General features: G+C 45.5%; 1 protein-coding gene across 1 annotated transcript; it reads right to left on the reverse strand.

Annotated features, from left to right (window-relative positions):
* Positions 1-1,234: 1,234 nt before the first annotated feature.
* Positions 1,235-27,873, reverse strand: Ppa1 (inorganic pyrophosphatase 1). The gene is made up of 11 exons (XM_052163871.1): positions 27,664-27,873; positions 24,577-24,635; positions 18,330-18,383; positions 16,754-16,873; positions 14,191-14,277; positions 12,388-12,514; positions 10,825-10,952; positions 10,213-10,298; positions 4,975-5,044; positions 2,821-2,863; positions 1,235-1,579 (listed from the first exon to the last, which is right to left on the reverse strand). The coding sequence occupies exons 1-11, from the start codon at positions 27,725-27,727 to the stop codon at positions 1,548-1,550; spliced, it is 870 nt and encodes a 289-aa protein (XP_052019831.1). The 5' UTR covers positions 27,728-27,873; the 3' UTR covers positions 1,235-1,547.
* Positions 27,874-27,989: the final 116 nt, after the last annotated feature.

A 27,989-nucleotide genomic window follows, 5' to 3' on the forward strand; every position in this document is an offset into this window, starting at 1 on the left:
CTCGTGCCTCTATTTCCTCACTGCCATGTGTTCCCCCTGATAAGTGGGTTATGTCTTAGCATTTCTCATCTGAGACCCAAAGCCATGTGTCCAGCTAAGCTTGTCCTGACACCTGTGAGCCAAAGTGAAGTAGGCCTCTCCTCTTCCTGACATTGTCTCAGGTATTTGGCCACAGGAACATGAACCAGAGACAAAGGGGAGATACCAATGAGATGCAAACACAGGAAAGGTGCTTCCCATCCTTCATGACAACAAGGGAATTTAAAATGACGACGGGGACATCACTGTGCATCTGATGGACATGAGGGCCCCTAGGGCTTGCTGGCCAGCCAGTCTAGCCAAATCAGCAAGCTCAGGCTCAATGAGAGCTTGCCTCAAAAATCAAGGTTGAACAGAGACAGCCCAGCAGTTAGGAGTGTGTTCTGACTACTGCACAAGACTGGATGGAGGTCAGGCTCCAGGACCCGCAGCAGGCCGCTCACAACCACCTGCAGCACCAGCTCCCGGTGTAACCGAACTTCTGGCCTCCAAGAACACTTGCCCTCAACCTGCACGCACCCACACAGGCATGATAAAGCACAGGTTAAATAAATATGAATGTCTGCTGTAAGTCATTACCTGACACTTTTACAGGTGAGGAAGCAGGGTTAGTGTCTGCATCTTGCCTGAGTAGAGAGCCAATAAGATGGGTCTGGGTCCCAGCTGAGGACTTCCTAGCTCCAAAAGCCATGAACTCACCTAAAATAGTCCTGGCTGGTAACTCTGGTGCAAAGCAAATGACTTAAGGGTTCAGTTCATGGATTACAGTCGTAAATGCCCTGGGTTTATTTCCACCTTCAATAAAGGTTTTGCTGTCTACTAACATAATAGTAATTTAAAAGTTTTCACTGTCGAATGGGATGCTGGGAACTAGACATGAACAGGCCTTCGGTATGAGTAACAGATTCCATTCTCAGATTCCTAAAAACAGCTTGGTTTTTGAAATGGGTACTCAAAATGTTGCTCAAATGGGCCTGGAGCTTGCAATGTAGACCAGGATGGCCATGAACTCTACCTACTGAGTTCTACCTACTTCTGCCTCTGGAGTACAGGGATTAAAGGTGTGTGCCACTGTGCAGTTTGATCTAATAGTATATAACTGAATTCTAAGACTATTGGTATGAAACAAACCCTTAAAGTACCGACGCCAGTGTGGGAATGTTGGCTCCAGAATAAAAAATTATCCTTAGCCAAGTTTCAGTAAAATAATTTTATTCCTAACACAGTAAACATATACATCCAATAGGGTGTCCACCTTGCACATCCATGCACAAATGACTTCCATGTCCCCACGGCTTTGAGAGCTAGCGTTTAGTGAAGCTGTCTCAGCTGAGATGTGAGCTGTCTAGATGGCTAACCTTCTGAACATGCGGGACCAGTCAGAGCAGAATCTACTTCATTAGGCGAGCTACAGGAACTCGGGCTTGGAAAAGCTACTACACTTCTGCATCTCTGCTTCCAGGTGAACTGGATGCAGCCGCATCAGCTCCTGTTCCAGAGGAATCTCATCAGTTTTTCTGGTGATGGAACCATTTATCCACTGTATCCAGAAAGAAAAGAAAAACAAATTAGAATCTGTTAAAATCCCAAATTATCACCATCTAACACAGAGAAAGCTGGTGCTCTAACTCAGGAGGAGAATGCTTGCCCACAGAATACCAGACTGCTGAGCACTGCTTCTCCTCGAGATGTCCACATGTGCAAAGTTACAGCTGCGGGCTGGTACTCAGCACACCGTTACCCTACGGCCTTCTCGCTGTCCTTGCCCGTCCTGTATTGAGATGAGGTCTCACAGTCTCAGCTGACTTGAAACTCATTATGGAGCTCAGGTTATCCCCAGACTTTGGACACCAGGGATTAGAGGCGTGCACTCCGATGCCAGCTTGAGTATTTTTAAGTGGCAGAGCCCTTTTCTCACCAGAAGAAATTAAGAGATTCCTTTTTCTTTTGCTTTTTTTTCAGACAGGGTCTTGCTATCTAACCCAGACAGACTGGCCTTCAGCCTGCGATCCTCCAGCCTCTGCATTACCACACCTGTCACAGAAAGTCCTAAGATCTAAAGAGAGGTCATGTTAGGGCCGTTTTTCTGAATGAAGCAGGCAGTGTTTGGATGAGAATGTAGAACACAGCCCACGCGGGGTCCCTCCCACAGTGTCCATGGAACCTGAAGGGCCATGGTGATAGCATGTGCCCTAAAAAAAAGAAAAGCAGGAAAAAAGGTGGGATGCAGTGTCTGTCCCTCGCATATGCACTGTGGAACCTTAGCATAGCTAGCCCAGCCGGCCAAGGGAACTAAAGTTAGGCGCAGAAGGCAGACAGCGTGAGTGGACCTACTATGTGCAGGACTGTGGAGACTGCCAGGGCAGCTGGAGGGTAAAGGGAAGGTGCTGACCAGCCGGCACGCCGCTGATGATTTATTTAACGGAATTGTGACTGCAGTGGTGATAATGCACTGACTATGAACTTCCTCTTCCTGGCGCTGGGAGTGGACACAGGCCCAGCATGTTATGCACGCTCTCCGTCAGTCTACCCTCCTGGTCCTGTCACAGATTTCACAGTGGCTACAACTGTAGATTTTAAATGTTTAAATGTTTGCCCACAAATACGTATGTGAGGTGATAGATTTCCTAGCTTGATTTAATCTTTCCAAATTATAAATGCACATCAAAACAACTTATACCTGTAACTATAAATAACTATTTGTCAAGTAAAAATATATATATACACATATATTTTGTATACAGACACATCTAATATGACTGCTGTGTATTCAGGTCTTACCATCTGTTGGTAGTGAGCAGGCAGATTCACATGGTGGTGGCAACTAAAATGAAACATTAAAATATTAAAATGGAGTCCTTCCAGAAGAGGGAAAGCTAAATGCACATTGACAGAATTAGGAAACAATGAGAACAGGAGGCTGTCCCTGTTTGGCTCTAAAAATAACTTACAGGAACAATGCAGGCATGGTGTGATCTGCTAAGAGGTCAATACATACGATTTGTTCAATTCAATAATTAAAAAAAAAAATACTCCCTTAATTTTACGTGTATGGGTATTTTTCTGCATGTGCATGTGCAATACGTACATTCCTGGTAGCTATGGAGCTGAAGTCAGATCCCCTGGAAGCAGAGCTATGGACGGTTTTAAACCACCACAAGAGTGCTGGGAACTGAACCCCGGTCCTTTGGAGGGAAGTCCTCTTAACCAATTAGCCATGTATCCCGTCCCTGTATACGCGCCTCTTAGTGACACACATGAAAGGATGTTTTTGAAATAAGTGAAACCCAGCAAGCACGTATCATGCTTCCATTTTCCCTACCCATCCCCAACCCTTCTTTTTGGAAACAGGGTTTTGTGGTGTAGCCCAGGCTAGCACAGAACTCTTAGCAATCCTTTCTTGTTCATCTCACTGTCAGGACTCGTGGAAACAAAGATGAACCTAAACGCCCTGGCTCATCCAGTCCTTTTCCTTAGTCGTCCTCGCTGCTGAGGACCTGGGGACTCAGAGGCCATTTTCTTCTGTTTGCCGGTTTTGATGGCATCAATGAAAATGTTTTTTATTAAAAAGAAGATGTAGTTTTACTTTATGTCTGTGTTCTGCTACATGTATATCTGTACACCATGCACATGCAAGGGCCCAGGCCGGGTCCCCCGCGGCCAGAGCTGCAGGTAGGTAGTTGTAAGGCTTTATGTGGGTGCCCGGGAACAGAACGTGGGTCCTCTGAAGAAGCAGCAAGTGGTCTTAACCACTGGAACATCCTCCTAGCCTCATAAATGAAAGTAATTTTTATTTTTATTTTTATTGTTTTTGTTTTTTTTTTTCTCGAGATAGGGTTTCTCTGTGTAGCCCTGGCTGTCCTGGAACTCACTCTATAGACCAGGCTGGCCTTGAACTCAGAAATCCGCCTGCCTCTGCCTCCCAAGTGCTGGGATTACAGGCGTGTGCCACCACTGCCCAGCTACAAATAATTTTTACATGACCTAATTCAGTCTTTTATATGTCCAAATGAAATCACTAAAAACAGCACAGGAGCCAAGTGTGGCCCACATGCACACCACCAATGCCAGCACATGGTACAGAGGTGGGTGTGCAGAGCTGTCATTTCAAAGCCAGCTACAACTATTCAGAAAACTAGAGAAACGGCTCAGCAGTTAGGAGCACTTGGCTCTAAAAATAACTTACAGGAACAATGCAGGGTGTGATTTGCTAAGAGGGCAATATATACAATGTTTGCAATACATTTCAATTTAAAAAAAAGAATTACTTCATTTTATATGTATGGGTATTTTGCCTTCTATCTGTTAACCTCTTCCAGAGGTCCTGAGTTTAATTCTCAACAACCACATGGTGGCTCACAACCTTCTGTAAGGGGATCTGATGCCTTCTTCTGGCTCAGGGTTGTATACACAGCAGAGCACTCATACATTACATTAAAAAAAAAATTCCTCTAAGAGCAAAGCAAGGAGGCGAGGACTGCTCGGGGTGACGGTGTCCTTCTGGTGGAGAGCGCTGTACTATCCGTCAGCATCAGGGACTCCTGAGCGTGCTTAGTCCCCTGTCTGAGCTCCACACAAGTCAACTAGTTTCCTATGTGGTGTCTCGTAGGAGATGGTTTGACGAGTGATGGGCTCCCGGACTATTAAGTACACTGCACTCCATCACTCTGGGAAGTACACTGTGCAACCAACACTCTGGGTTTTACAAGTTATCCACTCTGTTGTCGGTCAACTTTGGGTTGACCAGTACCAACCAGTCTTCAGTTTCCCCTCAAGTGTCTGTCTGTGTCCAGAGTTCTGACCGTCAGATGTCTCACAGTAATGTGCACATGAAAGGCACTCAAATGCTTTTGCAACAAGTATTTCTTCCCTTGGAGCACCCTATCGATAGCAATAGCTCAGCAACCCTGTCCTTTCAAAGCAAGCATTACGTACAGCATCCACAATGGCTTTGGCAGCATCAGGATCACACTTGAAGGGGCTCTCCGACACTGTGGTGTTCATGCTATTGAATGAAATGAACATAGTTAGAACACAAAAGAACAATAAAGCCTTCTCATAATTTTAAAAAAGTTGAGCTGGATATGGTGGTGTACACCTTTAATCCCAGTGCTTGGGGTACGGGTGGGGATCAGTCAGATCTTAGAATTAGAGGAAAGCATGGTCTACAGAGTGAGTCCCAGGACAGCCAGGATACACAGGGAAATGGTGTCTTAAGCGAAAACAAAAGTAAGCAAACAAACAAACAAAAAACCTAAGTTGATAATGGTAGACCAGATGGTGGGTGGTGAGGGTGGGTGGGTGGGCGGTGGTGGTGTTTTTTTGGTTTTGGATGGCAAGGTCTCACCATGTAGCCCAGAACTCACAGAAAATATGGGGATTGAAGGGGCATGCCACCAGGCTGAGACCAGATAGCATGTAAATTTGGTTTCACTGAAAGCATTCTCACCCATCCTAAACATTCTGATTATTTATTTTGGCAGGTACAGATCCTTTTGTTGATTTATTTCACATCTCTCAGTTTAGAATTAAGAATCTGACATCGAGCCGGGCGTGGTGGCGCACGCTTGTAATCCCAGCACTTGGGAGGCAGAGGCAGGTGGATTTCTGAGTTCGAGACCAGCCTGGTCTACAGAGTGAGTTCCAGGACAGCCAGGGCTACACAGAGAAACCCTGTCTCAAAAAAACAACAAAAAGAATCTGACATCAAATCTTATGTAGTATTCACTAAAATATCAGACAAACACAAAATCTGTACCATTTTTCCTAATTCTGGGGAAAAAAAAATGAAGCTAAAAAAAAAAAAACCTGCTCCCTTCAGTATTAGTAAAACATGAAAAATAAATACTCATGGAAGGAAAAATACTTCAGGAGAATATAGCTAAAAACTTCAAAGAATTCAGAGACCCTGACAGAAGGTAGGACCCTACAAAGACATTCTCCATTAAAACCAACAAATGGTTAGAAGCAATCAAAATGATTACTGCTAAGGCCTGGGTAACTGCTACCTGGCTAGCCTGCCATTATAAAGACATTTTCTCGCATGTTTCTGCTGTTACTAGGAAACCTTCTAATGCTAAGATTGATTACATATTGTTATGCTCTGTGCTTTTAGAAACCAGTCACAATAGAAGTCAGTAGAGCTGTTTTTTATAATTACCCAAAATAAGCTTAGACCTGAATCAAGCGCCCAGCGGCACTTCCTGCACCTGTGTATGATAAGCTGTTATGGTCTAAGCTGCCCCTGGGATGGACCCCAGCATAAGAGAGACACCTGCACCAATATTAAGAAGCTCTCTAGAACGAGACTAACATTTTGAGTGGTGGTCCAATAAAGATTAAGTTCCCAAGCCGACCTGGGGACTGACGTCCAACTGGGCAGAAAGAGACATGTATGTGGGTAACTGATTGACAAGTTAGGACATGAATGTTAGGCAAGGCAAGTTCCCTGCTGCAGCTAAATACCTCAACCAATGGGAGTAGGATCTCCGCCCTAAGTCCTAATTGGTGAAATAATTTGGCATAGATGTTTGTGGATTTGGGGCTTAAAAATCTTGTAGGGCTCGTATTCTCTTATCCTTCTCTCTTGCCCTCTGGGGCTCTTCCCTTCCCCACCTCTCTCCAGGTGGTCATGGCGGCCTCTACTTCTCTACTCTCTCCTTCTCTCGGCCTTTCTCTGTCTCTACTACTCCCTTAACTCCCCTCCCCATGCCCTAAATAAACTCTATACTATACTTTAAAAAAAAAAAAAAAAAACCTGTAGGTTTTTAACTGGGAGTCATGGTTCAGTTCCCAAATCTGGACTGCGGCCCTGGCCAACCAGTCCTGCCTGACTCAAATCAATTTTCAGTGTTCCTGCGGTTTGTGAGGTGATTTCCTGGATGCTGACGGGTTACTAGACAGATGTGGAATGTGACATAGATGTGGAATGTGACACACTGTAAACAGGCAAATGCTTATTTCCCAGCACTCGGGGCAGGGGCAAGAGAGCTCAGTCTGAGGCCAGGCTGCTCTACCCAGCTTCTTCCAGGGTAAAGCTACACAGAGAACCTGTCTCAAAAAGAAAAGGAAAAAGGGAAGGAAAAAACAATTGTAATTTTTAAATTTATTCATTTGTGTGCAGCAGGGATCTTGCATGCATTAGGAAAATAGTCAGCCCTCTTAAAATTGTGTTGTTTTTTCTAAGATTTGTTTTATGTATATGAGTACACTGTAGCTGTCTTTTCAGACACACCAGAAGAGGGCATTGGATTTCATTACAGGAGTCACCATGTGGGTGCTGGGAATTGAACTCAGGCCCTCTGGAAAAGCAGTCAGTGCTCTTTCTTAGCTGTTGAGCCATCTCTTCAGCCCTTAAAATTGTTATTTTATTTTGAAACAGGGGCCTCTTATAGCCCAAGTTGGCATCAAATTGGTTATAAACTAAGACTGCCCTTGCCCTTCAGATATTCTCTGACTGCAGCTGGGATTACAGGCTCTAGCTACCACACCTGAGTTATGCAACACTGGGGCTGGGATCCAGGGCCGTGTGCATTCCAGGAGAGCGCTGCACCCCCTCCCCCCCATGGAGCTGCTCAGCCTCAGAGCTGAATTTTAGATTTATGACTAAGACCATTTTCTAGCAACTAAACTTCTTCCTAGCTTTCCTACACTTGAGTTGATCTTTTTCTCTTTCTTTCTTTCTTTCTTTCTTTCTTTCTTTCTTTCTTTCTTTCTCTTTCTCTCTCTCTCTCTCTCTCTCTCTCTCTCTCTCTTTCTTTCTTTTTCTTTCTCGGCTCTCTTAGATTTGAATGCTTAGTCATCAGGGAGTGGCAGCATTTGAGACATGTTAGGAGGTGTGGCTAACTGGGTGGGTGTGGCCTTGTTGAAGGAAGTGTGTCACTGGGGTTGTGATTTGAGACTTGGGCCCAGTTCTCGCTTGGCCTGTGGATCTGGATGTAGCTCTCAGCTCTTGCTACAATACCACGTGCACTGCCATTGATGATAATGGACCTCTGAACCTATGAGCAAGCCCCGTTAAACATTTCCTTTTATAATAAGTGTTTCTTGGTCATGGTTTCTCTTCAGAGCAACGACATTATGATTTATTAAGGCTTTAAAGACTTTTAAAAAACATCGTGTGTGTGTGTGTGTGTGTGTGTGTGTGTGTGTGTATCTGCACACACATCCCACGGTGTATAGAGAGGTTAGAGAACAATTTATGGGCAGCAGGAGCCTTTACCTGATGAGCGATCTTGAAGCCCACATTTTGCTTTTTTTGCTATCTGGAGTGACTCTGGGTAGGCTCACAGCCAGTATCTTTTCATGTATGGCAAGTATTAATTGCTCAATTAACATGTAACTAGTATTCTGAATGGGAATAAGTTCAGTGCACATGAGATCCTGGTGTAGAAGACTGCGTTATACTAGGCAGTTAGTACAATTAATAAACACTGATCCCAAAGAGTTCCCAGGGCTCATCATATTACTGGAGCACAGGGAGATGGACAAAACCTGACTGGGATGCAGCCAACCGTGCTGTCTGGGAAATGAAGCCTCAGCCACTGAGGTTGGTATCTGCTGTACCCACCGACTCTAAGAACCATGGCCGAGACGACACTAGCCTCTCACCCTTCAGACACACGGGCTCCGCTGTTCTCCTGAGACAGCCTTTGTTTCTCTGGAACTCTTGTTTTCAAAAAGTTTGCATGAAGTAGTGCTGGTGGTCCTCCGGGCAGTCTGCAGAGAAGCCGCCAGCCTCCACCCCAGCCCGGCTCACACATCACTCATCCAATGTGCACACACCTTTAACTGCTGCACCGAGGCTAGAAGCTCAAGCTTTGACCTCTCTACCACCCAGACGAATGTAGTTTGTATCTGTTTACAGAGGAGTTTATAAACATATTTCTTTTCATTTTCTGATTATGTATAGCTATGTGTCTCTGCATGTGGGTGAATGCATGTGAGGGCAGTTGCTGGAAGTGCAGGATCCTAGGAAACTGGAGTTAGACAGTTAGAAGCCACCAGAGAGTCCTGGGAACCAAACTTGAAGAGTGCCAAGAGCACCAAGTGCTGTAGACCCCGATCCCTCTCCAGCCCCTTAGAGGAGCGTATGGGCACTTTTAAGATGCTCATGAATAAACTTGAATAGAAACTACCAGCATAATCAATTTTTATTTTATTTGTTGAGAAAGGATTTTACGATGTGTGTAGCCTTGGTTGGCCTGGAACTTGCTATATAGACCAACTCCCTTAAATTCACATAAACCTGCCTGCCTCTGCCTCTCTACTGTGTGGAATAAAGGTATGTACTACCAAACCCAGCTTGTTTATATATATTTTTGTGTGTGTATCTGTGTCTGTGTGTGTGCATGCGCAGTCTGCACATCTGGACATACACACGCAGGTCAGAGAAAAGCTGGCGTTCTCAGGGCTGGACACTGAGCATCAGGCTTGCGCAGGACCACGTCATCCCACTGAGTCATCCCACGAGCACTAACTCTTTTTTAGATTCTCTCCTACATAAATCTAAGAGTGTGCAGAGGCAGGTAGGTATGGGAATACCTATCCTTGAGAGTCTAGGCGGTTTGTATGCACCCAGTCCTGCTAATAACGTATTGGCAACCTAGCTACCTTATGTTTGAGCACTGTGTCCCCTCTGTGAAAATGACACCTAATTATTGTCTAACTTTCTCTGCCCCAACAAGCATTAAAGAGAAACAGTCCGGAATCAAGTAGATTTCCAGTGTATCCTGTATTAAGAACAGAAAAGCAATTTGCCTTGAACTGGTTTTGGTGAGGGGGTTGGGGTGTTGGGGATAAGGGGAGGCAAAACTGTGTCCTCTAATAACCTTTTAGGGAGAATTTCCCACTCAGCATCTTACGACTATGTATAATTACTTCCCACAGGATTGTGGGAAGGAACATGCCCAATGGGAGAAGATATGCCCTAATCTACCAAGACAGTGGAATCCCCTTCTAATCTGGACTACAGCTCCACTCGAAACAGACTTTGCTATTTTTGCCAATCTGTGTGCGTCCTTGTCTTATTTAGATCTCCGAGTAAGAGGCAAGCAAGGGTTCTGGAAACCAATGTTTTCTCCTTCCCACTGGTAACGTTACGGTCCGTAAGAGGTATCCTGTAAGCTGGGCTGCTGTGTGTTAAAGGGACAGAGAAAGAGAGTTAACACTTACCAACTGATTCCTTTCCCATCTGTTTTCTTAGTCACTAACGCTTTCCAATAATCGTGGGTGTTTTTAATAATGTCAACTGCAAACTCCTGTAATTTGAAGACAGGTGTTAGGACAGTATACATGGAGGTTTCTTTTCGGTTTTCTATAATCCCAAACTTCAGGATTTTTTTTTTTTTTGATTTTTTGAGACAGGGTTTCTCTGTGTAGCCCTGGTGTAGAACTCACTCTGTAGACCAGGCTGGCCTCGAACTTAGAAATCCGCCTGCCTCTGCCTCCCAAGTGCTGGGATTAAAGGCATGCACCACTACTGCCCAGCAATCAGGAAGTAATTTAACCAAAGGAAATTTTGTTTAAAAGGGAAGATATATTTGTTTTATATAAATAAAAATCCAAGACTATCTTGCATCTTTAGAACTTTCTTTCATGGGTAGTTTTGGGGGAGAGGGGTACTAGGGACAGAGCCCAGGGTCTTACCCTATACAAGCACTTGTACATAGCACGGACGTGTATCCCTGGCCCCTTCTTTCATGAATCTTCACATGGGAAAAGCATAGTAAAATGCTAAGTCTCAATACAAATGCTCTAAAGCTACAATTTTAAAAGATACATTACCTTGCCTTTAAATTCTGCATTGAATGCAAACTCATTTTCTGGTTTTCCATCAGGAACCTTGTACCTTCTAAACCAATCAACAGTAGCTTCTAAGTAGCCGGGTTTCAGCCGTTCGACATCAGAAATATCTAAGGAAAGAAAACCCGACATATCACATGATGAATAAGTATTTAGGCATTCGACAAAAATATCAAGTTTACATTGAGATATACGGGGAAAATTATAAAGATGCCCAAGATAATATTAGAGTTGAAAAAAAAAGAACACTTAAAAACTGAAAAAACAAATCGTCCTGCATCTTTGGGTAGCTCTGACATTAAGTACTGAAGGGAGTGAGCAAGCCTGACCCACTGCTACTACATCCAGGAAATGAGTGGGGCTGTGTAATCAAACCGGTTTGGCAGCTAGTGTCATCTCTGTAAGAAAGGCACGAGATACTAAAAAAGGCAAGTTGCAGCTGTATGTCAAAGGCTCCCACTCCGATTACACACACAAAGAAAACAAGAAAAGTAGACCCTATGGACATCCACTTCTGGATAATACATTCTAAGTACAGTCAGGGTTACACACAGAAACCCTGTCTCAAAAAGCAAAACAAACAGGCCAGGAATGGTGGCACACATCTTGAATCCCAGCACACGGGAGGCAGAGGCAGGTGGATCTCTGTTGAGGTCAAAGCCAGCCTGGACTGCAGAGTTCCAGGACAGCCAGGGCTGCACAGAGAAATCATGCCTCAAAAATAACAATAGTAATTAATTGATTGGCTTCCTTTGCAGCACTGGGATCAAACCTAGGGTCTTCCACAAGCTAGGCAAGCACTCCTCACTGAGCCAATGAGTGAGTTACATTTTGAATTCAAATGGACTACTTGATACTATAGGCATCCTAAGTCACAAAATTCCTGCTCCACGCAAGCAAAGACAAGTACCAAGGAGTGAGGTGGGCATGGTGGCGTGTGGCTGTAACTCTAGCATTCAAGGATGCTGAAGGAGTTGGATGTGGAGTTCAAGGCTAGCCCAGGCTACAAAGCAATGAAAACCTACAACAAAAGAGGGACTTAGGCTGCACCCTTGAGTCTAGTAGTCACATTAAATTTCTTGGCAGTCTGTCTGCACGCGAGAGTTCTTCTCTTCCTCGGCTTTGTGTGTTCGTCATGTGGCCTCCTGGGCATCTACCTGCTCGGGATTACAGGCTGTCTGTGTGCCTCTTTCACGGACCCTCAGTATTCACTGCTGTTTTCGTTTGGTTGGTTGGCTGGTTTTTGGAACAGTGTTTCCCTGCGTAGCCCTGAGTGTCCTGGAACTCAGAGACCGGCCTGCCTTGGCCTCCCCAGTGCTGGGATAAAGGAATGGCCACCACAACTGGCATTCATGGTGTTTTGAAAGCTTTATAACCGGGGCTACCTTTACCCAGGTAACTGGGGGTAGAGACAATCAGAGTTCTATAAATTCAAGGCCAGCCTGGTCTACACGAGGAGTTCTAGGACAACAAGGGCTACAGAGAAAGACCCTGTTTAAACAACAGGGTCAGAAGATGCCGTTTCCAGGCTTCCGGTGACCTTACCATTATAATTGGCTGCGTCTGGATCGTCCACATTAATGGCAATGACCTTCCAGTCGGTCTCACCCTCGTCGATCATGGCCAGAATGCCCAGGACCTTCACCCTGATTACCTCACCCCGGGCACACACCTGAGGAACAGCCAGAGTCAGCACAATCGGTATTACACAACAAAAGCTGGGCTTTCTATCTTGGGGATGGTGACAAGTAAGAAAGGTGTGTGTGTGTGTGTGTGTGTGTGTGTGTGTGTGTGTACGTACTTACCAAGCATGATGGCATGGTACACTCAGGAAGCAGAGGTATGTGGATGTCTGTGAGTTCAAGGCCAGACAGCAGGGACTATGCAGTGATACCCTGTCTCAGACACAAACACACAGACACACAGACACACAGACACACACACACACAGACACACACACAGACAGACACACACACACACACACACACATAGAGTAATAGTGGTAAGGAGGTGTACACATGTAACTGCACACTGCATACACGTGGAGGTCACTAACAACTGGGGAGTTAGTTCCCACCCCCACCACTACCACCACCCCTTTTGATTTTTGTGAGACAGGGTTTCACTGTGTAGGCCTGGCTGTCCTGGGCTCACTTTCTAGGCCAGGCTGGCTTTGAACTCATAGAGATCTGATGCCTCTGTCTCTCAAGTGCTGGAATTAAAAGCTTGTGCTACTACCCTCTGCTCTGCATTCTTAAAAAAAAATAAATATTTAATTTTTATGTTTTGCCTGCATGTATGCACATGTAGAATGTGTGCCTTGTGCCTGCAGAAGCCAGAAGAGGGAGTCAGGTCCACAAGAACTGAAGTTACAGAGAGCTGTAAACTGCCAAGTGGGTTATGGGAACTGAACTCAGGTCCTCTGTAAGAGCAGCCAGTATGGGAGCTACAGAGATGGTTCAGTGGATAATAGCACTGACTGCTCTTCCAAAGGTCCTGAGTTCAAATCCCAGCAACCACATGGTGGCTCACAACTATCTGTAATGAGATCTGACGCCCTCTTCTCGTGCGTCACAGTTTACTCACACATAATAATAAATAAATAAATCTTTAAAAAAAAAGAGCAGCAGTGTTCTTAACTGCGAGGCCTCTGTCTAGCTCAGGCCCGCACCTCCTACGAGCAATAAGAAAACAGCAGCACAGTTCAGGGTATTTAACCTCTCCTACGCCGTCTTTGACTGTGCCGAAGAAGGCCTCTATAATTTGTTCTAGACACCACTGCACTATGCTTTATGTTCGTAGAAGCTACTGAACTAAGCTAGTCATACGTCTTTACAGAGACTCTGATGTTAATCCCCAGAACCACAACAAAACAGACAGAAATTCTGACTTAAGAATCTAACAACACAGCTAGAGAGATGGCTCAGTGGTTAAGCGCCTGACTGCTCTTGCAGAGGTTCTAAGTTTAATTCCCACATTGAACCACATGGTGGCTCACAATCATCTGTAATGGGATCTGATGCCCTCTTCTGGTATGTCTCTGTCTGAAGACAGCTACAGTGTACTCACATAAATAAAAATAAATATATTTTTTTCAGAAAAGAATCTAACAATATTGGTTTGGGTTGTTTATTATTTTGCTGAGCTTCAGATCTTGAATTTTAGCACAACAACCCACCTCTCACATCAGGAGAACCTGGCCGAGTTGTTCACAGATCGCCCCAAATCCTTCAGGAGGCCTAACTATTCTATTCACCAGTGCTCACTGTTCATTCACATTAATTTTAAAAATAGAAACTGATATGAGTCATTAATTTTAATGTCATAGAAAAATTTCAACTTCATTACCTTGCTTCCAATTTCACAAACGTCAATCGGGTCGTTGTCACCACAGCAGCCAGTGTGTTTGTCACTGTGTCCTGGGTCCTCCCATGTCTGAAACACAGCGAGGGTTAGAGTGCAGCACTGAGACACGCTGCTGACCAAGTGCCACCCCGATGAGGCCTGCTGAAGAACCACAAAGCAGCTGCTTCTAACGCTTCCACAAGCTGGATGTGGCGGTGCGCGCCTTTGAACCCTGCACGGCTCAGGCAGAGGCAGATGGATCTCTGACTTCAAGGCCAACCTGGTCTACAGAACAAGTTGCGCGATAGCCAGGCTACATAGAGAAACCTTGTCAAGGAAAACAAACAAACAAACAACTTTATAATTTCCATTTAAGAACATTGAACTATACAGAAGAAATTTAATTAAATGTTGGAGCTTCTATTATAAATGTAAGCTTCGAAACAGAGAATGAAACTGGGTGTGTCAATATATGCCTTTGATCCCAGGAGACAGACGCAGGCAGATCCCTATGAGTTCCAGGCTTTCCAAGGCTACATAGTGAGGTCTTGACTCAAAAACCCAAAACCAAAACAAGAAAATGACCCTACTTAGAACACATAAGTCATATGATGGTGCATGCTGCAATCCCAGCACGTGGAAACTAAGGCAGGATCTCAAGTTTCAGGCTACAGAGGTCTTACTAGGCCACACACAGAGACCCTGGTGTCTCAAACAGTAAGAGCATGGGTACGGGGCGTGTAATTTAGCAGGAAGGCACTTGCCTAGCAAGTGTAGGGCCCTGAATCTGAGCTCTAGCACTAGAAAAAGAAAAACATGTTGATTAGCTGCTCTGGATACTTACTGTATCTATTTCCTATCAGCTGGAGTCTCTTCATCACAGATTTCTACAACCCAGAGAGCCCAGGATGGAAAGGATAACCTCTGATGGTGAACACATCATTGCTGGCTGGGAGCCAAGGCTGAAAAGCTTAAATTACTTCCTTTCTTTGCTAAATTGCAGGCCAGAGGCTCAGCAGAGCATCTCACAGAACGGCCGGCGTGTGCTGCTGGTTGCTGAGTCTAAATTGTAGCTGTTGTTAGGTTCTATAATTCCTCATCAGAACACACTTAGGACTTGGATTTACTTCCCTATTCAGCAGGAGGGAAAAGATCAAAGTGAACGCGGATAAAGCAAGACTGCTTCCAACACCAGGAAGGCAGGAGTCAGGCCCGAGAGGAAGAGCTCAGCACTGTCTCCCCACAGGGCCCACACATCAAAGCCAAAGACCAAATCAACTCAAGTGTGGAATAAAGTGTGGTAATGACTCTGTGATTACCCAACAAACTAGATGAGTCTGCCCTACATTTTAATAACTTGCGGCATTCAATGACTCCACTTAATATCACCTAATGATGAATAGGGAACAAACCATTATCCACAGGAAAAACTAAACTGGATATGCGTTAAGTGTCACAGGATCAAATGTATGTCCTTTACTAAAAGCAGATACAAGCCTTTTTTTTTCCTGTTTTTTTTTTGAGATAGGGTTTTTCTGTGCCGCCCCAGGCAGTCTTTGAATTCAGAGATCTGCCTTCCTCTGTCTGTGAGTGCTGGGATTAAACCCCGGCACCCCACTGTCTGAAGTCTAATGACTCGCCATCCAAAAATTAATAAACACCCTACTGCTGGCTTGCAATAAACAGGAAAACAAGGTTTCAGCTGTTTAAGAAGAAAGGAGCCCATCCTTTTCCTGCCACGAAGCTTCTGACCTCCAGAAGAACCAAACCTTCTCGTAAACAGCAGAAAAATATTAAGGGCATCTTTTCTTCCAACCAGGTTGAGTGTGAGTCAGGTCTCAGAGGACAGAGGGAGACTGGTGTGTCTGCACTACCGTTTGGCGTGGGCTTCTTTGGTGACAAGAGCCTTGCTAAAGCTAAACCTCCAGCTCTGTCTCACTTCGGCCTCTGGAATGCTGAGCTTGCAGGTGTATGTGATATCTGGGTAGAAATCGAGGCTTGTGTTGTTAAGGTCAGAGGACAACCTGTAGGAGTGACCATGGGACCTTGGAACTCAGGGTGCCAAGGGTCCAGCAGGCACCTCCCCTGCCCAGTCAGCTCTCTGGCCCTGGCTGTTCTTTAGAGATAAGCTCCCACTGTGTGGCTGTGGTCATCCTAGAACTGGCTACGTAGACCAGAGTTTCTTCCAAATTATGTTACTCCTCCTGCAGGCTGGGATAACAGGAGTGTGCCCCGAAGCTTGGCTAGAAACCAAGGCTTTAAGCACCCAGGCTCCCTCTTCTCACGAGCCTTGCTATTAAATCTATGAAGACTGTACAGCCGATGGTCTACAATGCGTCCATAGAAAAAGTGGCATTTTAGAAAAACTAAGTTTAAACATAGATATAGTCCTTCTAGTTAGCCTTGGAAATAAATCATTAAAATTAAATTATCCTGCCCAGTGCTTTTCTGCTCTATGATAGCCAGCATATTCTGCATTTAAACATTTGATCAAAAGTGAGTTTGTTTTTATTAAGCTAAAAAACAAGTGCGTCTTCAGCGGGCGAGTGTGCGCGCGGACAGGTACCTGAGGGATGGCGCCATAGTTCCAGATGTACCCTTTGTAGGGGAACAGGTTCGCCACATATCGGAGCTTTCCTTTCTTCACGTCCTGCTTGATCGGGTTTAAAGGGTCCTTTGTGGCAATCTGAAACGGAAAGGCAGATGGTTGCGCAACATGACTGGGGTAAGGATCCCAGAAAACAAACTGCGGAGGTATGTCACCCCCTTCCACCTTCAGGATTCGTTTCATCCCTAACACGTTGGGAACTCAACTAAAGGCTCCCCCGACAGCTGCTATGCACAACAAGCCTCAAGAAGAGAAAAAGAAAAGAATTTTCACTAATCCCAGGAAACAAGACGTTATGCGGAGCAGGACTAGATAGATACCAGCACTGCAGAGGAAAGACGCCCTGCTGGCAAGATGGCAGCAGACAGAGCAGCACTGCCTGGGCCTGCTCCCCAGGTGGCCTGCAAGCTGGCCTCTGGCCTCCACAAACAGCCACACACATGTGCAAGATAAACTTTTATAAGTTATTAAATAAACATGTGTAATTAAAAAAAAAAGTTTTAGGAAAAGTGCAAAATAATTATATTATCGATCTTCAGTTTTCCTTTCTATTTAAAATTATTCAATCATCTGAGAGTCTAGTGTATGCAAGTGTGGTCACTGTTTAAAACAAGAAAAAAGATTAATCTAAGGAAGCTAGGCACGGTGGGGAGCGCCTATAATCCCAGCCACCAGGAGGTAGCGGCAGGCAGATGCTGGAAGGTAGCGGCCAGTCTGGTCTACGGGGTGACTTCTATCTAACACAGCGGGACTACACAGGAGACCCTGTCTCAAAACACAAAACAAATCCAGGTGACGCACGTGAGGCTTGAGGAGGAAAGGCAGCCCTGTCACTTTGCCACAAACAAAACTCAGCACAGGCCATCTGAGCCGCTCAGGAGCCACACAAGCCTGAGGCCCCAGCCTGGGAGAATGAGAAAAGCGGGGTGGTGGGGGAAATTCAATGGCAGCCTGGGCTCCACAGCAACATCTACCTCAATAAGACAAAAAGAGAAAAAAAAAAAAAACGAGAAGCAAAGCCTGACATGGCGCTTTGGGGCCGTTGGAAGCAGTGGTCCAGACCAGCAGAAGCCTGGAGGAGCACCGTGGGGGAGCACCGTGGGGGAGCACCCTAGGCTGGGTGTGATACCAGCACCCGGGTAAGGTTACTTGCAGCAGAGAAAAGCCTGGCTGCTGACAGGGGAGGCACACCCGGAAACAATGAGGCCAGACACAGGAACCAGAGCCTGGAGACTTCTCATCTTTAAACAGATCAGTTGACTGGATAAAATAACTAATTCCCGCTCTTGGGGCTGGATAGAGGGCTCCGCAGGAAGAGAGCTTGCTGTTCGTGCAGAGGAACCCAGCTCAGTGCCAGCAGCCACGCAGGGCAGTTCACAACTCCTTGTAACTCGCACTTACTACAGGTCCCGCATACTACAGAGCTCTGCAGGCACCGCGACAGCTGCGGCACACTCCCAGACCATACAGACAAATTCACTAAAGTCAATCTTATTGAGATAACCGATATGCCGAGTCTGATGCGCTCTCTTACCTCCATTTTTGCATTTGACCAGCGCGGAACCTCAACCACCATGTGGAACACATCCTGGAACGACAGAGAAGGTGAGACAGGCAGAGCTCATCCGGCCGCAGCGCAGGGCCTCGCTTCCTCTCAGGTTAAACTACCCGACATTGAAGCTAAGGAAATTTCTCAACAAATGGGAGGGACGGGGAGAGGGGGGTGGGGAAAGGACGACACGGATGAGGACAGCAAACAGCCGTACTACGGTAGAATCAAGGCTGATGGTACATGGTTATTCACGGTATGGAATTCTCTGAACTTTCCTCTTTTAAGCGCGCTATAAGACACACCGAGCCAGCCGAGCACCGCTTCAGTTTCAACACCAACAGTAATCAGCCAGATCACCAGTGTGGGTCTCCAAAGTTTTCCAAAGTCTTTCCAAAAAGAACCAGAGCTTGACATTAATGGTAGAACTACTCTCTGACAGTCTGACTGGTGGGGATTCTAGTGTAATCACATCTTAACCCTCTTGCATCCACAGGCAAAAGTCCTTAGAAACCAGCAGTTTTAAAATGCACATGTCAAGACAGATTTGACAAATCTATCTTGGACTGAAACTGAACATCAGGTTTCCAAACTGTGATTTTTTTTTTTTTTTTACAATAAAATAAGTCTTTACAGGAAGAGTCCGTCCACGGCCTTGAGAAGGGCACAAACGGATCTGCAATTGCTCTTTCATAAAAACCTTATCTTTAGAACATCAGCACAAGGGAGGCAGGAAAAGGAGAATCATGAGTTTGAAGCTTTCTTGAAGCACACAGACAAAAAGACTTTCAAAAAAGAAAGAAGCAAATAAAAATAAAATCAAGGGTTTTAATTTCCAACAGCAACAGCCCAGAGATCCACAAGGTGGCGCTGTTGCAATATGAAAGATTAAATGGGGGGGGTGGAAATCAAGGAATTTGGTAGGTAATTTTTCATTTCTTTTTCCTTTCCCTCCAAGAAATGACATTTAATGCCCGGACACTGCAAATACCTGTGGTCTCAGCCCTGAGGAGGTGGACACAGGAGGCTCAGAAGACCAGCCTCTTAGACATATTAAGTTCGAAATTAGTCTAGGCTACTTGAGACTCTAACTCAAAACATAAAAAGCAAAACCCACAGATGACAGCAGGTAGAGCGGCGTGAGCCTGTAACAGGCGATGGGAGTTCACAGGCTGCAGGGAGAAGCAGGAAGATCAGCTAGAGCTGAACCACTAGCCAGAGGCTGGGAACACGCAACACCTTAGAAATTGACCGGCAAAGACACACAGACTCTAATACTGTGTACCTGCAAACCTGTAAACGCAGAAAAGAAAAACTCAGAAGGAAGGAAAAATCCTCAAAAACAAAACGAAACAAGAAACAAAAAAACTACCAGACTGGAGAGATGGCTCAGAGGTTAAGAGCACTGACTGCTCTTCCAGAGGTCATGAGTTCAATTTCCAGCAACCACATGGTGGCTCACAACCATCTGTAATGGGATCTGAGGCCCTCTTCTGGGGTGTCTGAAGACAGCTACAGTGTGTTCATATGTATAGAATAATAAAAAAAAAAAAAAAAAAACTACACTCAAAAGTTCAATGAGTTTTTAAAAGCTGGAAAGCAGTTAAGTTGCTCGAAGGTTTACCCAGTACAACAACCTGGGACCCATCTCAAAAAAGTACCTGGCTTCAACGCTGCTCACTGGGTGACACGGATTTTAACCTTCCCCTTCAGTCTCTGAGGTTATGTCATAGAAGGACATGCTCTAAGAAGTTAGAAGTAAGCAGGAAGACTGCAGAGACGCTCCTCCGTGAGAGCTCTGGCCACTCCTCCCAAGAGCCGGGGTTAGAGTCCCAGCACCCACACAGCTCACAAACATCTGTAACTCCAGTCCCAGCGGATCTCCTGGCCTCCAGGGAGGCACCAGGCACACATACAGTGTGCAGAACTACGCAAACATTTGTACACATTTTTTTAATTTAAAAAAAAAAATTCTGAATTCTTCTTTCTGTCCATACCTGAGAGTATGTCTGAGAAAAATAAAATGGTCCAAGCTGACACTGTTGTGCCACCTCCACATCTGTAGCTGTAACTCACAGCAGGCAACTCCGGTGGCTGCCTCGCCTGCCGCTAGTCTTTCAGAGCACTAACTAGATTTGTCATCTTAAAAAAAAAAATTTAGTTAATTCAACCAAAGAAAATGTGATATATTCCAAGGGGGGGACTGGTTGGTGCTCAACAAATAGTGCTGGGAATCAGAGTTTAAAATAACAACACATATAAAACAAACAAACAAAAACAAACAAACATACACCAAAGGCCCAGCAATATAAGCTGAGTGTCCCCTTACCCAAGCGGAGCGTCCACACCACACCATGGTGTGGACGTTCTCTACATATACACACTCATTTAAAGAATTGGAACAATGGCCAGGGCCTTAAATGTTTCAGAGTTCACGATCCTCTGACTGATAATCCCATAGGCTGCACCGGGTGTTCAGTCTGGGGATGCTGGAATGGAGAGCTTTTGTCCTGAGATTAAAGCTTTCACTGAAGCCAGTCAAGCCCGCTCCTGCAGTCGGAAATAGACATGGACCCATGAGAAGTGACTCGATCTGCCGTGTAACTAACAGGCTCCTGTCTCCTCTTCAGAACAGCTACAGCCTGATTGAAATCTGGGGAGATCCTCTCACCAGACCTGCTATTGTCTCTTCCTCACCCATCCAGCAAGATCTGGGGTTTCCAGCTGTCAAACCTGCCTATGATCTGTAACGCCTAAGTGTTTAAGCATTAGTCTATCTGATTAAAAGTTTGGCTTTTTTTTCCAACAGAAGAGAAGATACAGCTCCAGATTTACCCGTACCGCACCAGGAGGCTGGAAAACACAGTCAGTGCTAGGATTTCACACAAGCACTGAAGGTATGGTCCAGGGAAACACCAAGCTTGTAAATCATAGTATTGAGTTACGGTAGGTGAGTGTTTTAAGATCTGGGTGTGCCGTGTGCCTATAATCCTGGTGGGAGTAAATTGAATCTCACAGACAGGGGTGGGGGAGGGGTGGGGAGAGTATCAGTAGTCTGAGGTCAACTTTCACTGCAGAGAATGGGCCTTACCAAATTGTCTCTAATCCCTGCTACTCAGGAGGCTGCGGCAGAAAGATGGTTACAGGTGCAGAGTGAGCTCACGCAACTCAGTAAGATCCTGTCTCAGAAATAAAGAGGGCTGGGGCTGTGCCCGGCAGCCCAGGTTCAGAGCTCAGTAACAAGAGGAAATAAAATTCAAAACCAAAACCAAAACCAGAAGCAGGTTGATCTTTATCTTCCCCTTGTTGCAATTGCTTATTCTGGGCTGAGTTCTGCGTACTGACTTGGAAGGCGTTCTCACGGACAACTGCTTTTATATGTGTGCCCAGAGTCGACACAAAACACATTTCTGCAATTAACAACAAGGGTAAGCCCCTGCCTTGCCCTTTACTACCCAATACACCTGGACAGAATCCAAGCAGGACACCTGATTCACGAGGATTTCCTGATCCAGCTGGCTTGATTAGCTAATGCAAAAAGCAAACTCAATATTGTCTGGACCGAAAGGCTCTGGAGTAAAATCTCTAGGTCCTCGGACATTTTTCTGTGGAGGAACCGAGTCACTGAATCCTTAAAAGTATCCTCTTGTTAATTACAAACCTACAACCACATGCAAGAACATACACAAGTACACGTACATTGGAATTTGGGGTCAGGGAGAGGCTCATTGGCTAAGGGCACTCGCTGGACAAGTGGACAATCTGAGTTGGATCCCTGGATCCCAAACAAAGAGAAGATCACAAAGTTGTCCTCAGATCACTACCTGCATATGATGGCATTTGGGCACACGCACGCACATAAACACACACTACACTTTTTAAGCTAAAAAATAAATTACACTCCTCTGTCATAGGTCAAGTTCCTTTTTTTTTGTTGTAATCCAAAATAAGACCTGTCATCTAAGACCTTATTTGTAGTCCAATGAAATAACTTCCTTAAAAACGAAAGAACTCTTCCCAGTTTCTCGGATAGTAACCAGAAACTGGCTCTTAAGGTCTGAACACTGGAGAAATCCAGTTGTTGCAAGAGTCTGTACTCTTATGAAAAATAATCTTATGAAATACACCAGATGATGGTGGTGCACACTTTTAATCCCAGCACTAGGGAAGCAGAGGAGGTGGATTTCTATGAGTTCGAGGCCAGCCTGGTGTTGTACAGATAGAATTCTAAACCAGCCAGTGCTCCACAGAGAAATTCTATCTTGAAAAGCAAACCAACACACACAATCATATCACATATAAAACAAACAGGTCCATAAGACTTCCCCGTCTCAGAGAACCCTGAGAAATTTTGTAGGACAGCCACGTGTCATCGCCATTCCCTCATCTGGAGTGTCTTGAGACAGCTGTGGTAACCTTTGGCTGTCCAACCACTTGTGAACATGGAAACCCAGCTGTGTGCGAGACACTTCCCTCCCCAGCACACCAATGTGCAACGGACATGACACCCATGGACATACCAGCAGGAAACCCAGACTCCCTGGTTCCTAGGTCTTCATAACTCAGAATATCCTGAGGTATTACTGTGAAGCACACTGAAGGATAATGTGCATCCTATTAAACCATATGAGATAATTCAAGCCAATCCAATAAGCCAGTTCAATGGGGAAGGACTCAGCATATCATATGTAACTATCAAGACATCCTAAGTAGGGGCTGGAGAGATGGCTCAGCGGTTAAGAGAATTAACTGCTCTTCCAGAGGTCCTGAGGTCAATTCCCAGCAAACACATGGTGGTTCACAACCATCTGTAATGGAATCTGATGCACTCTTCTGGTGTGTCTGAAGACAGCTACAGTGTACTCATATAAATAAAATAAATTAAAAAAAAAAAAAAGACATCATAAGCAACAACCCAGAGAACCCACATAAATACATCTGTGAGGCTCCCACAGCAGGCATGTCCAATTAGAGGTTCTTCCCGCAACTGCAGAACATAACTGGCTGTTTGCTTCACTGCCTCCAAAGTGGACCTGGATCAGGAGGATCCTCTGAAGCTACCCAGATTCTCTAGCAAGCCGGATTTCTTGCTGGAGTTCAGGAAAACGATAGCACACTTTCTGGTAGGAATACAACTCAACGTATTTATCCATTTTTCTCATTTTTAACTTAAAAAAAGTTACTGTGTATACATGAAGTATGTGTATGCATGCATACACCTGACAATATTCTTCTGAGTGTGCCATGGAATCCACATGGACTAGTTATCAACACCAGGCTACAGGTCAACGTGCGCCCAAGAAGACCCAGCAGGCAGGGCACCAGGTTCCTGCCAACCCAGGTTCCCGATTCCCCACACAGTAGAACTAGCTCCCACACGCTGTCTTCTGATCTGCGCACACACCACTGCCCAATAAACAACTAAAGAAAATCAGGTTTGACAGCATCTGCGACCTTTCTAACTCAAGATCTTTGTCTTCAATGTGACTTAAAATTCCTAAAAGAAGGAGCTGGAGAGATGGCTCAGTTAAGAGCACTGACTGCTCTTCCAGAGGTCCTGAGTTCAATTCCCAGCAACCACATATTTATATAAAGCTGTAGACTTTTTTTTCCTAAGAAAGGATTCTTACTAATTTGTGGTAACCCACACCAATCGGTACGGCTACATTTCTACAGTTCATTGGGACGTACAAGAACAGACGTTTCTTTTCAGGGCTGTGTACTGACCTTTCTTAACGCTGTTTGCAAACTCACTAACCTACTAAAAATACTGAGTTTTCTTGTACTTACTGAGTTTTCTTTTAATGTTTAATAAACATCTCACAATCAAAATCCTGTGCTACATGGTTTATTTTTAAACTATTAATGAAGTCAGGAGGCTTCAGTTCCAAACACACATACCAATGCGACACACTCACACCCGCACAAAAAGGCAGCTTCAAATCTTCTGCCCCTATTCCTCCCCTAATTTATAGCTGCCTCTTCAATCCAATGTTCTGACTCAGTGACGGCTCCTTGGCTGCTCAAAGCAGGGAGGCATTTCAAGTTTATGGAGATGAAGAGAATTCACTATATACATTTAGGGATCCAATTAAAGGGATCGTGTTTGCAGAGCATGGTGGCGCAACTTTAATTCTAGCACTCTAAAAGCAGAGGCAGGCTGATCTCTGAGTTCAAGAGCAGAGTGTATTTCCAGGAGGGGGGGGCATTTTCAAATGAAAGGGATTCTTACCTTGTCTGCATAAATTGGAACATCATGAAATGGAGAAATATACTGCCCTTTCTCGTTTTCTGTAAAACAAATAAGAAAAGCTGTTGTGACTGGTTACTTTTCCAAACTACAAAAATAGATACTTCTTAACAGGAAGATTTTATTCCTATACCACAAAACAAGAACAAATCAAAAAACAAGGACTAGCAGGGCAGTGGTGGCGCACGCCTCTAATCCCAGCACTCTGGGAGGCAGAGGCAGGCGGATTTCTGAGTTTGAGGCCAGCCTGGTCTATAGAGTGAGTTCTAGGACAGCCAGGGCTATACAGAGAAACCCTGTCTCGGAAAAAAACAAATACACACACACACACACACACACACACACACAAAAGGACTGATGACATAAGTCAGTGCTAAAACAATTCTCCTGGCATGTGCAAAGCCCTAGGTTTGATCCTCCTCCTACTGGTGGGGAAAACACCAAAACCTAGGAAAGCACTCTTCCAACCCGGCCTGCTTAACTGCATGCCTACAAACCCAGCAACTGGGAACACTGGGAGTTCAGGGTCTGTGCAGAGCCAGGCTGGAGCCAACCCAGGAGATGCTACCTGACCGTCTCAAAAATACTAAAAACCAAACCAACCAAAACAAAAACCAGTACCCATGAGGCCAAGGCAGAAAGTGTGCTGTGACTTTGAAGCCAGCTTGGTCTACACAGGAGGGGGCTCTACCCCAGCCAGGGCAACAAGAGAGATGTAAACAGCTAGGGAGGAGTCTGCATTCTGGACCCTCTCCAGAACCAGGTTTTCACCCTATGTGCGCTTTCTGCTTCACACGGGGCGCTACTTCCTACTGTGAGTGCAAGGTAGCTGGATTCCTCCCACCTCCTGTCTTGCCGGGCTTGCTGCATAAAAGATGATCAAATTGTTTTTTTTTTTTTTTGATCAAATTATTTTAAACTGATCCTATTTCAGTTAACTGCATACAGAACTTTGGTGAACTATCTGAAGAGACCAACCAACTCATTATCTTAGGAATTCACTTCAGACCTACACTTCAATACTTTGACTTTGCTTAAGTCACAATGATATCTTCTATACTCTAGAACTATCATAGCTGAAAAGTAATTTTAGCCCAATTTTGTGGCACAGGCCTGTTATCTGAGCTTGAGAGGTGGAGGCAGGAGGATCAAGAATTCAATGTCATTCTTTGGCTATATAGTGAGTCTGAGGCCACCTTTGTCTACATACATAAGACTCTGCCTCAAAAAAAATAAGCCAGGTATGGTGGTGCAGGCTTTTTAATAAAGGGTTTCTCTGTGTAGCCCTGGCTGTTCTGGAACTTACTCTGTTGATCAGGCTGGCCTCGAACTCACAGATCTGCCCTCACCTGCCTCCAGAATGCTAGGATTTTAAGTTTATTTTGTGTAGGGCTGAATACATAGCTGTCCTCTGCTCAAACTGGATTTTTATCTGTCTTAAAGAGACTGGGAAATAAAACATTATTAAGAAAAAAAATTATTTCTATTAAGAATGGATGCCATCAGGTGTGGTGCCTGAACCTATCTATATCCTAGTACTTGGGAGGTTGGAGCAGGAGGATCTCAAGTTTGAAACCAGCTGAGCTACACAGAAAAACACTGTGGTCCCACCTACTACCAAAAGAATGTGAAAATACTCAGAAATTTATCATTTTTAAAAAGCTCAAAGAACTAGAACTAGTTAAATGACATAGTGGTACTAAATGACTGGTATTTCTTTTCCTTTTTTTTTTTTTTGATTGTTTGGATTTTGGTTTTTTTGAGGCAGGGTTTCTCTGTATAGCCCTAGCTGTCCTGGAACTCACTCTGTAGACCAGGCTGGCCTCGATCTCAAGAAATCCGCCTGCCTCTGCCTCCCAGAGTGCTGGGATTACAGGCGTGCACCTCCACTGGCCGGCCCATTATTGGTATTTCTTAAGTTCCAGACAGCCTGTTTGATAAACTTCAGCTCAGTCCAAAGTCAAGGTGTAGCTTTGCTCTCTACTCATAACCATCAAATACTTACCACCAATACATTAAAAGCAGTGTGTCTGTTCTGCACATATAGCTTGAAGACAATTCCCAATGACCCAAAGGGTCACTCTAAAGGACGCCGATAAATTCTGAAGCCAACACTATTTCCATGACAAAGTTCCTACATTCTGCCCTTACTCTTTTGATTCCGTAATTAATCAAAAAGAGGCCCACCCTTCCTGGATCTTCCCTGGTGGTTTAATCTTCATTAGATGTATGTTTAGGAGATCACTGTCCTTTTTGCTCCAAACCAGACTTCGATTTGCTAGGCACTCACTGTTCATTCTTTCGGGAATGTCTATCGCCCTTTCCTTCGAGATTCTTGCCCAGCCCTTCTGAATAAACATAAAGAGGTTAGGAAGGGCCTTTGCTAACTAACAGCAGCGAAAGCCTGTTAGCACCATTAATGTATGTATACGTACAAGCTAATGGCTTCCTAAAGAAAACCAGGTAGCTTGCAAGTACCTACCTACAAGGAAAAGGTGACACACAACGAGGAAGGCCGATCGACTCCACCTTTCTGAGTGCAGGGAGGGGGTTGGGTAGGGGTGTAACTAATACGTCCGGACTCGGGTCAAGAACCTGGCTGTTCTCCCTTCAGGTCCTTAGCTGGACATGACCTATCTGTCTAGGGAGGCAAAGCTTTCAGTTTCCTAGAAGCACTCCCCCGGCCATCAGTGCTTCAGAGAAGCCTCACTACACACGAGGCTAGAGCCGGGAAGACCTGGGCCCCAGTTTCCCATCTCTAGAACAGTGGGGAGGACTCGATCGGGTCCGGCACCGAATTAAGGTCTTGAGGAAATCTCTGTCCTCCAGCCCGCGATCCTGAGGACAATCCTCTTAGGCGGTCTGTATCACCTCCGGGCACCTTCTAAGGGTGACTCAGTGGTTTCCTTTCCCACGTGGCCCAAGTTCGAATGTGTGGAGGGAGCGCCCGCGGTGGGCACTGGGATGTTGGCCCTCGCTGGTCCTGCCGCCCGCCCGCCCGAGGGTAAGGGGACGCGCCCGCCCATCTGGAATGAATGGGCGACCGGGCCGCGGGCCCCCGCCACTCACTGAGGAAGACGCGGTACTCGAGGGTGAAGGGCGCGGCGCGCTCCTCGCTGCTGAAGCCGCTCATGGTGTCCGAGATGTGCCACCACCGCCGCCGCTGCACAGCTACACAGCCCAGAACCGAGCGGTGGTACCGAGAGGAAAGCCCGCGCCTGCGCACCACGAGCTGACCCGCTAGTCGCCGGCGCCGCGCCTTTAACGCGTGGGACTCGCCTTACACCCTGCCCCGCCCCGCCCACCCGCGCAGGCGCACTCTGCCTGACGCGCCTCCTCATGCTCCGCCCCCAGATTCGCCCCCGGCTCGCAACCTCGGCCACGTGGCCGGTCCA

This window comes from Apodemus sylvaticus, chromosome 19 (genome assembly GCF_947179515.1).
Source record: "Apodemus sylvaticus chromosome 19, mApoSyl1.1, whole genome shotgun sequence".
Classification (NCBI taxonomy): Eukaryota; Metazoa; Chordata; class Mammalia; order Rodentia; family Muridae; genus Apodemus; species Apodemus sylvaticus.

Excerpts from the sequence above, each read along its gene's own strand:
- Ppa1 (XM_052163871.1), bottom strand. The coding sequence starts at position 27,727 with ATGAGCGGCTTCAGCAGCGAGGAGCGCGCCGCGCCCTTCACCCTCGAG. Across the intron at positions 18,384-24,576 it reads TTCCAATTTATGCAGACAAG|GATGTGTTCCACATGGTGGT; the intron begins GTAAGAATCCCT and ends CTGTCGTTCCAG. Across the intron at positions 10,953-12,387 it reads AGACGCAGCCAATTATAATG|ATATTTCTGATGTCGAACGG; the intron begins GTAAGGTCACCG and ends TTCTTTCCTTAG.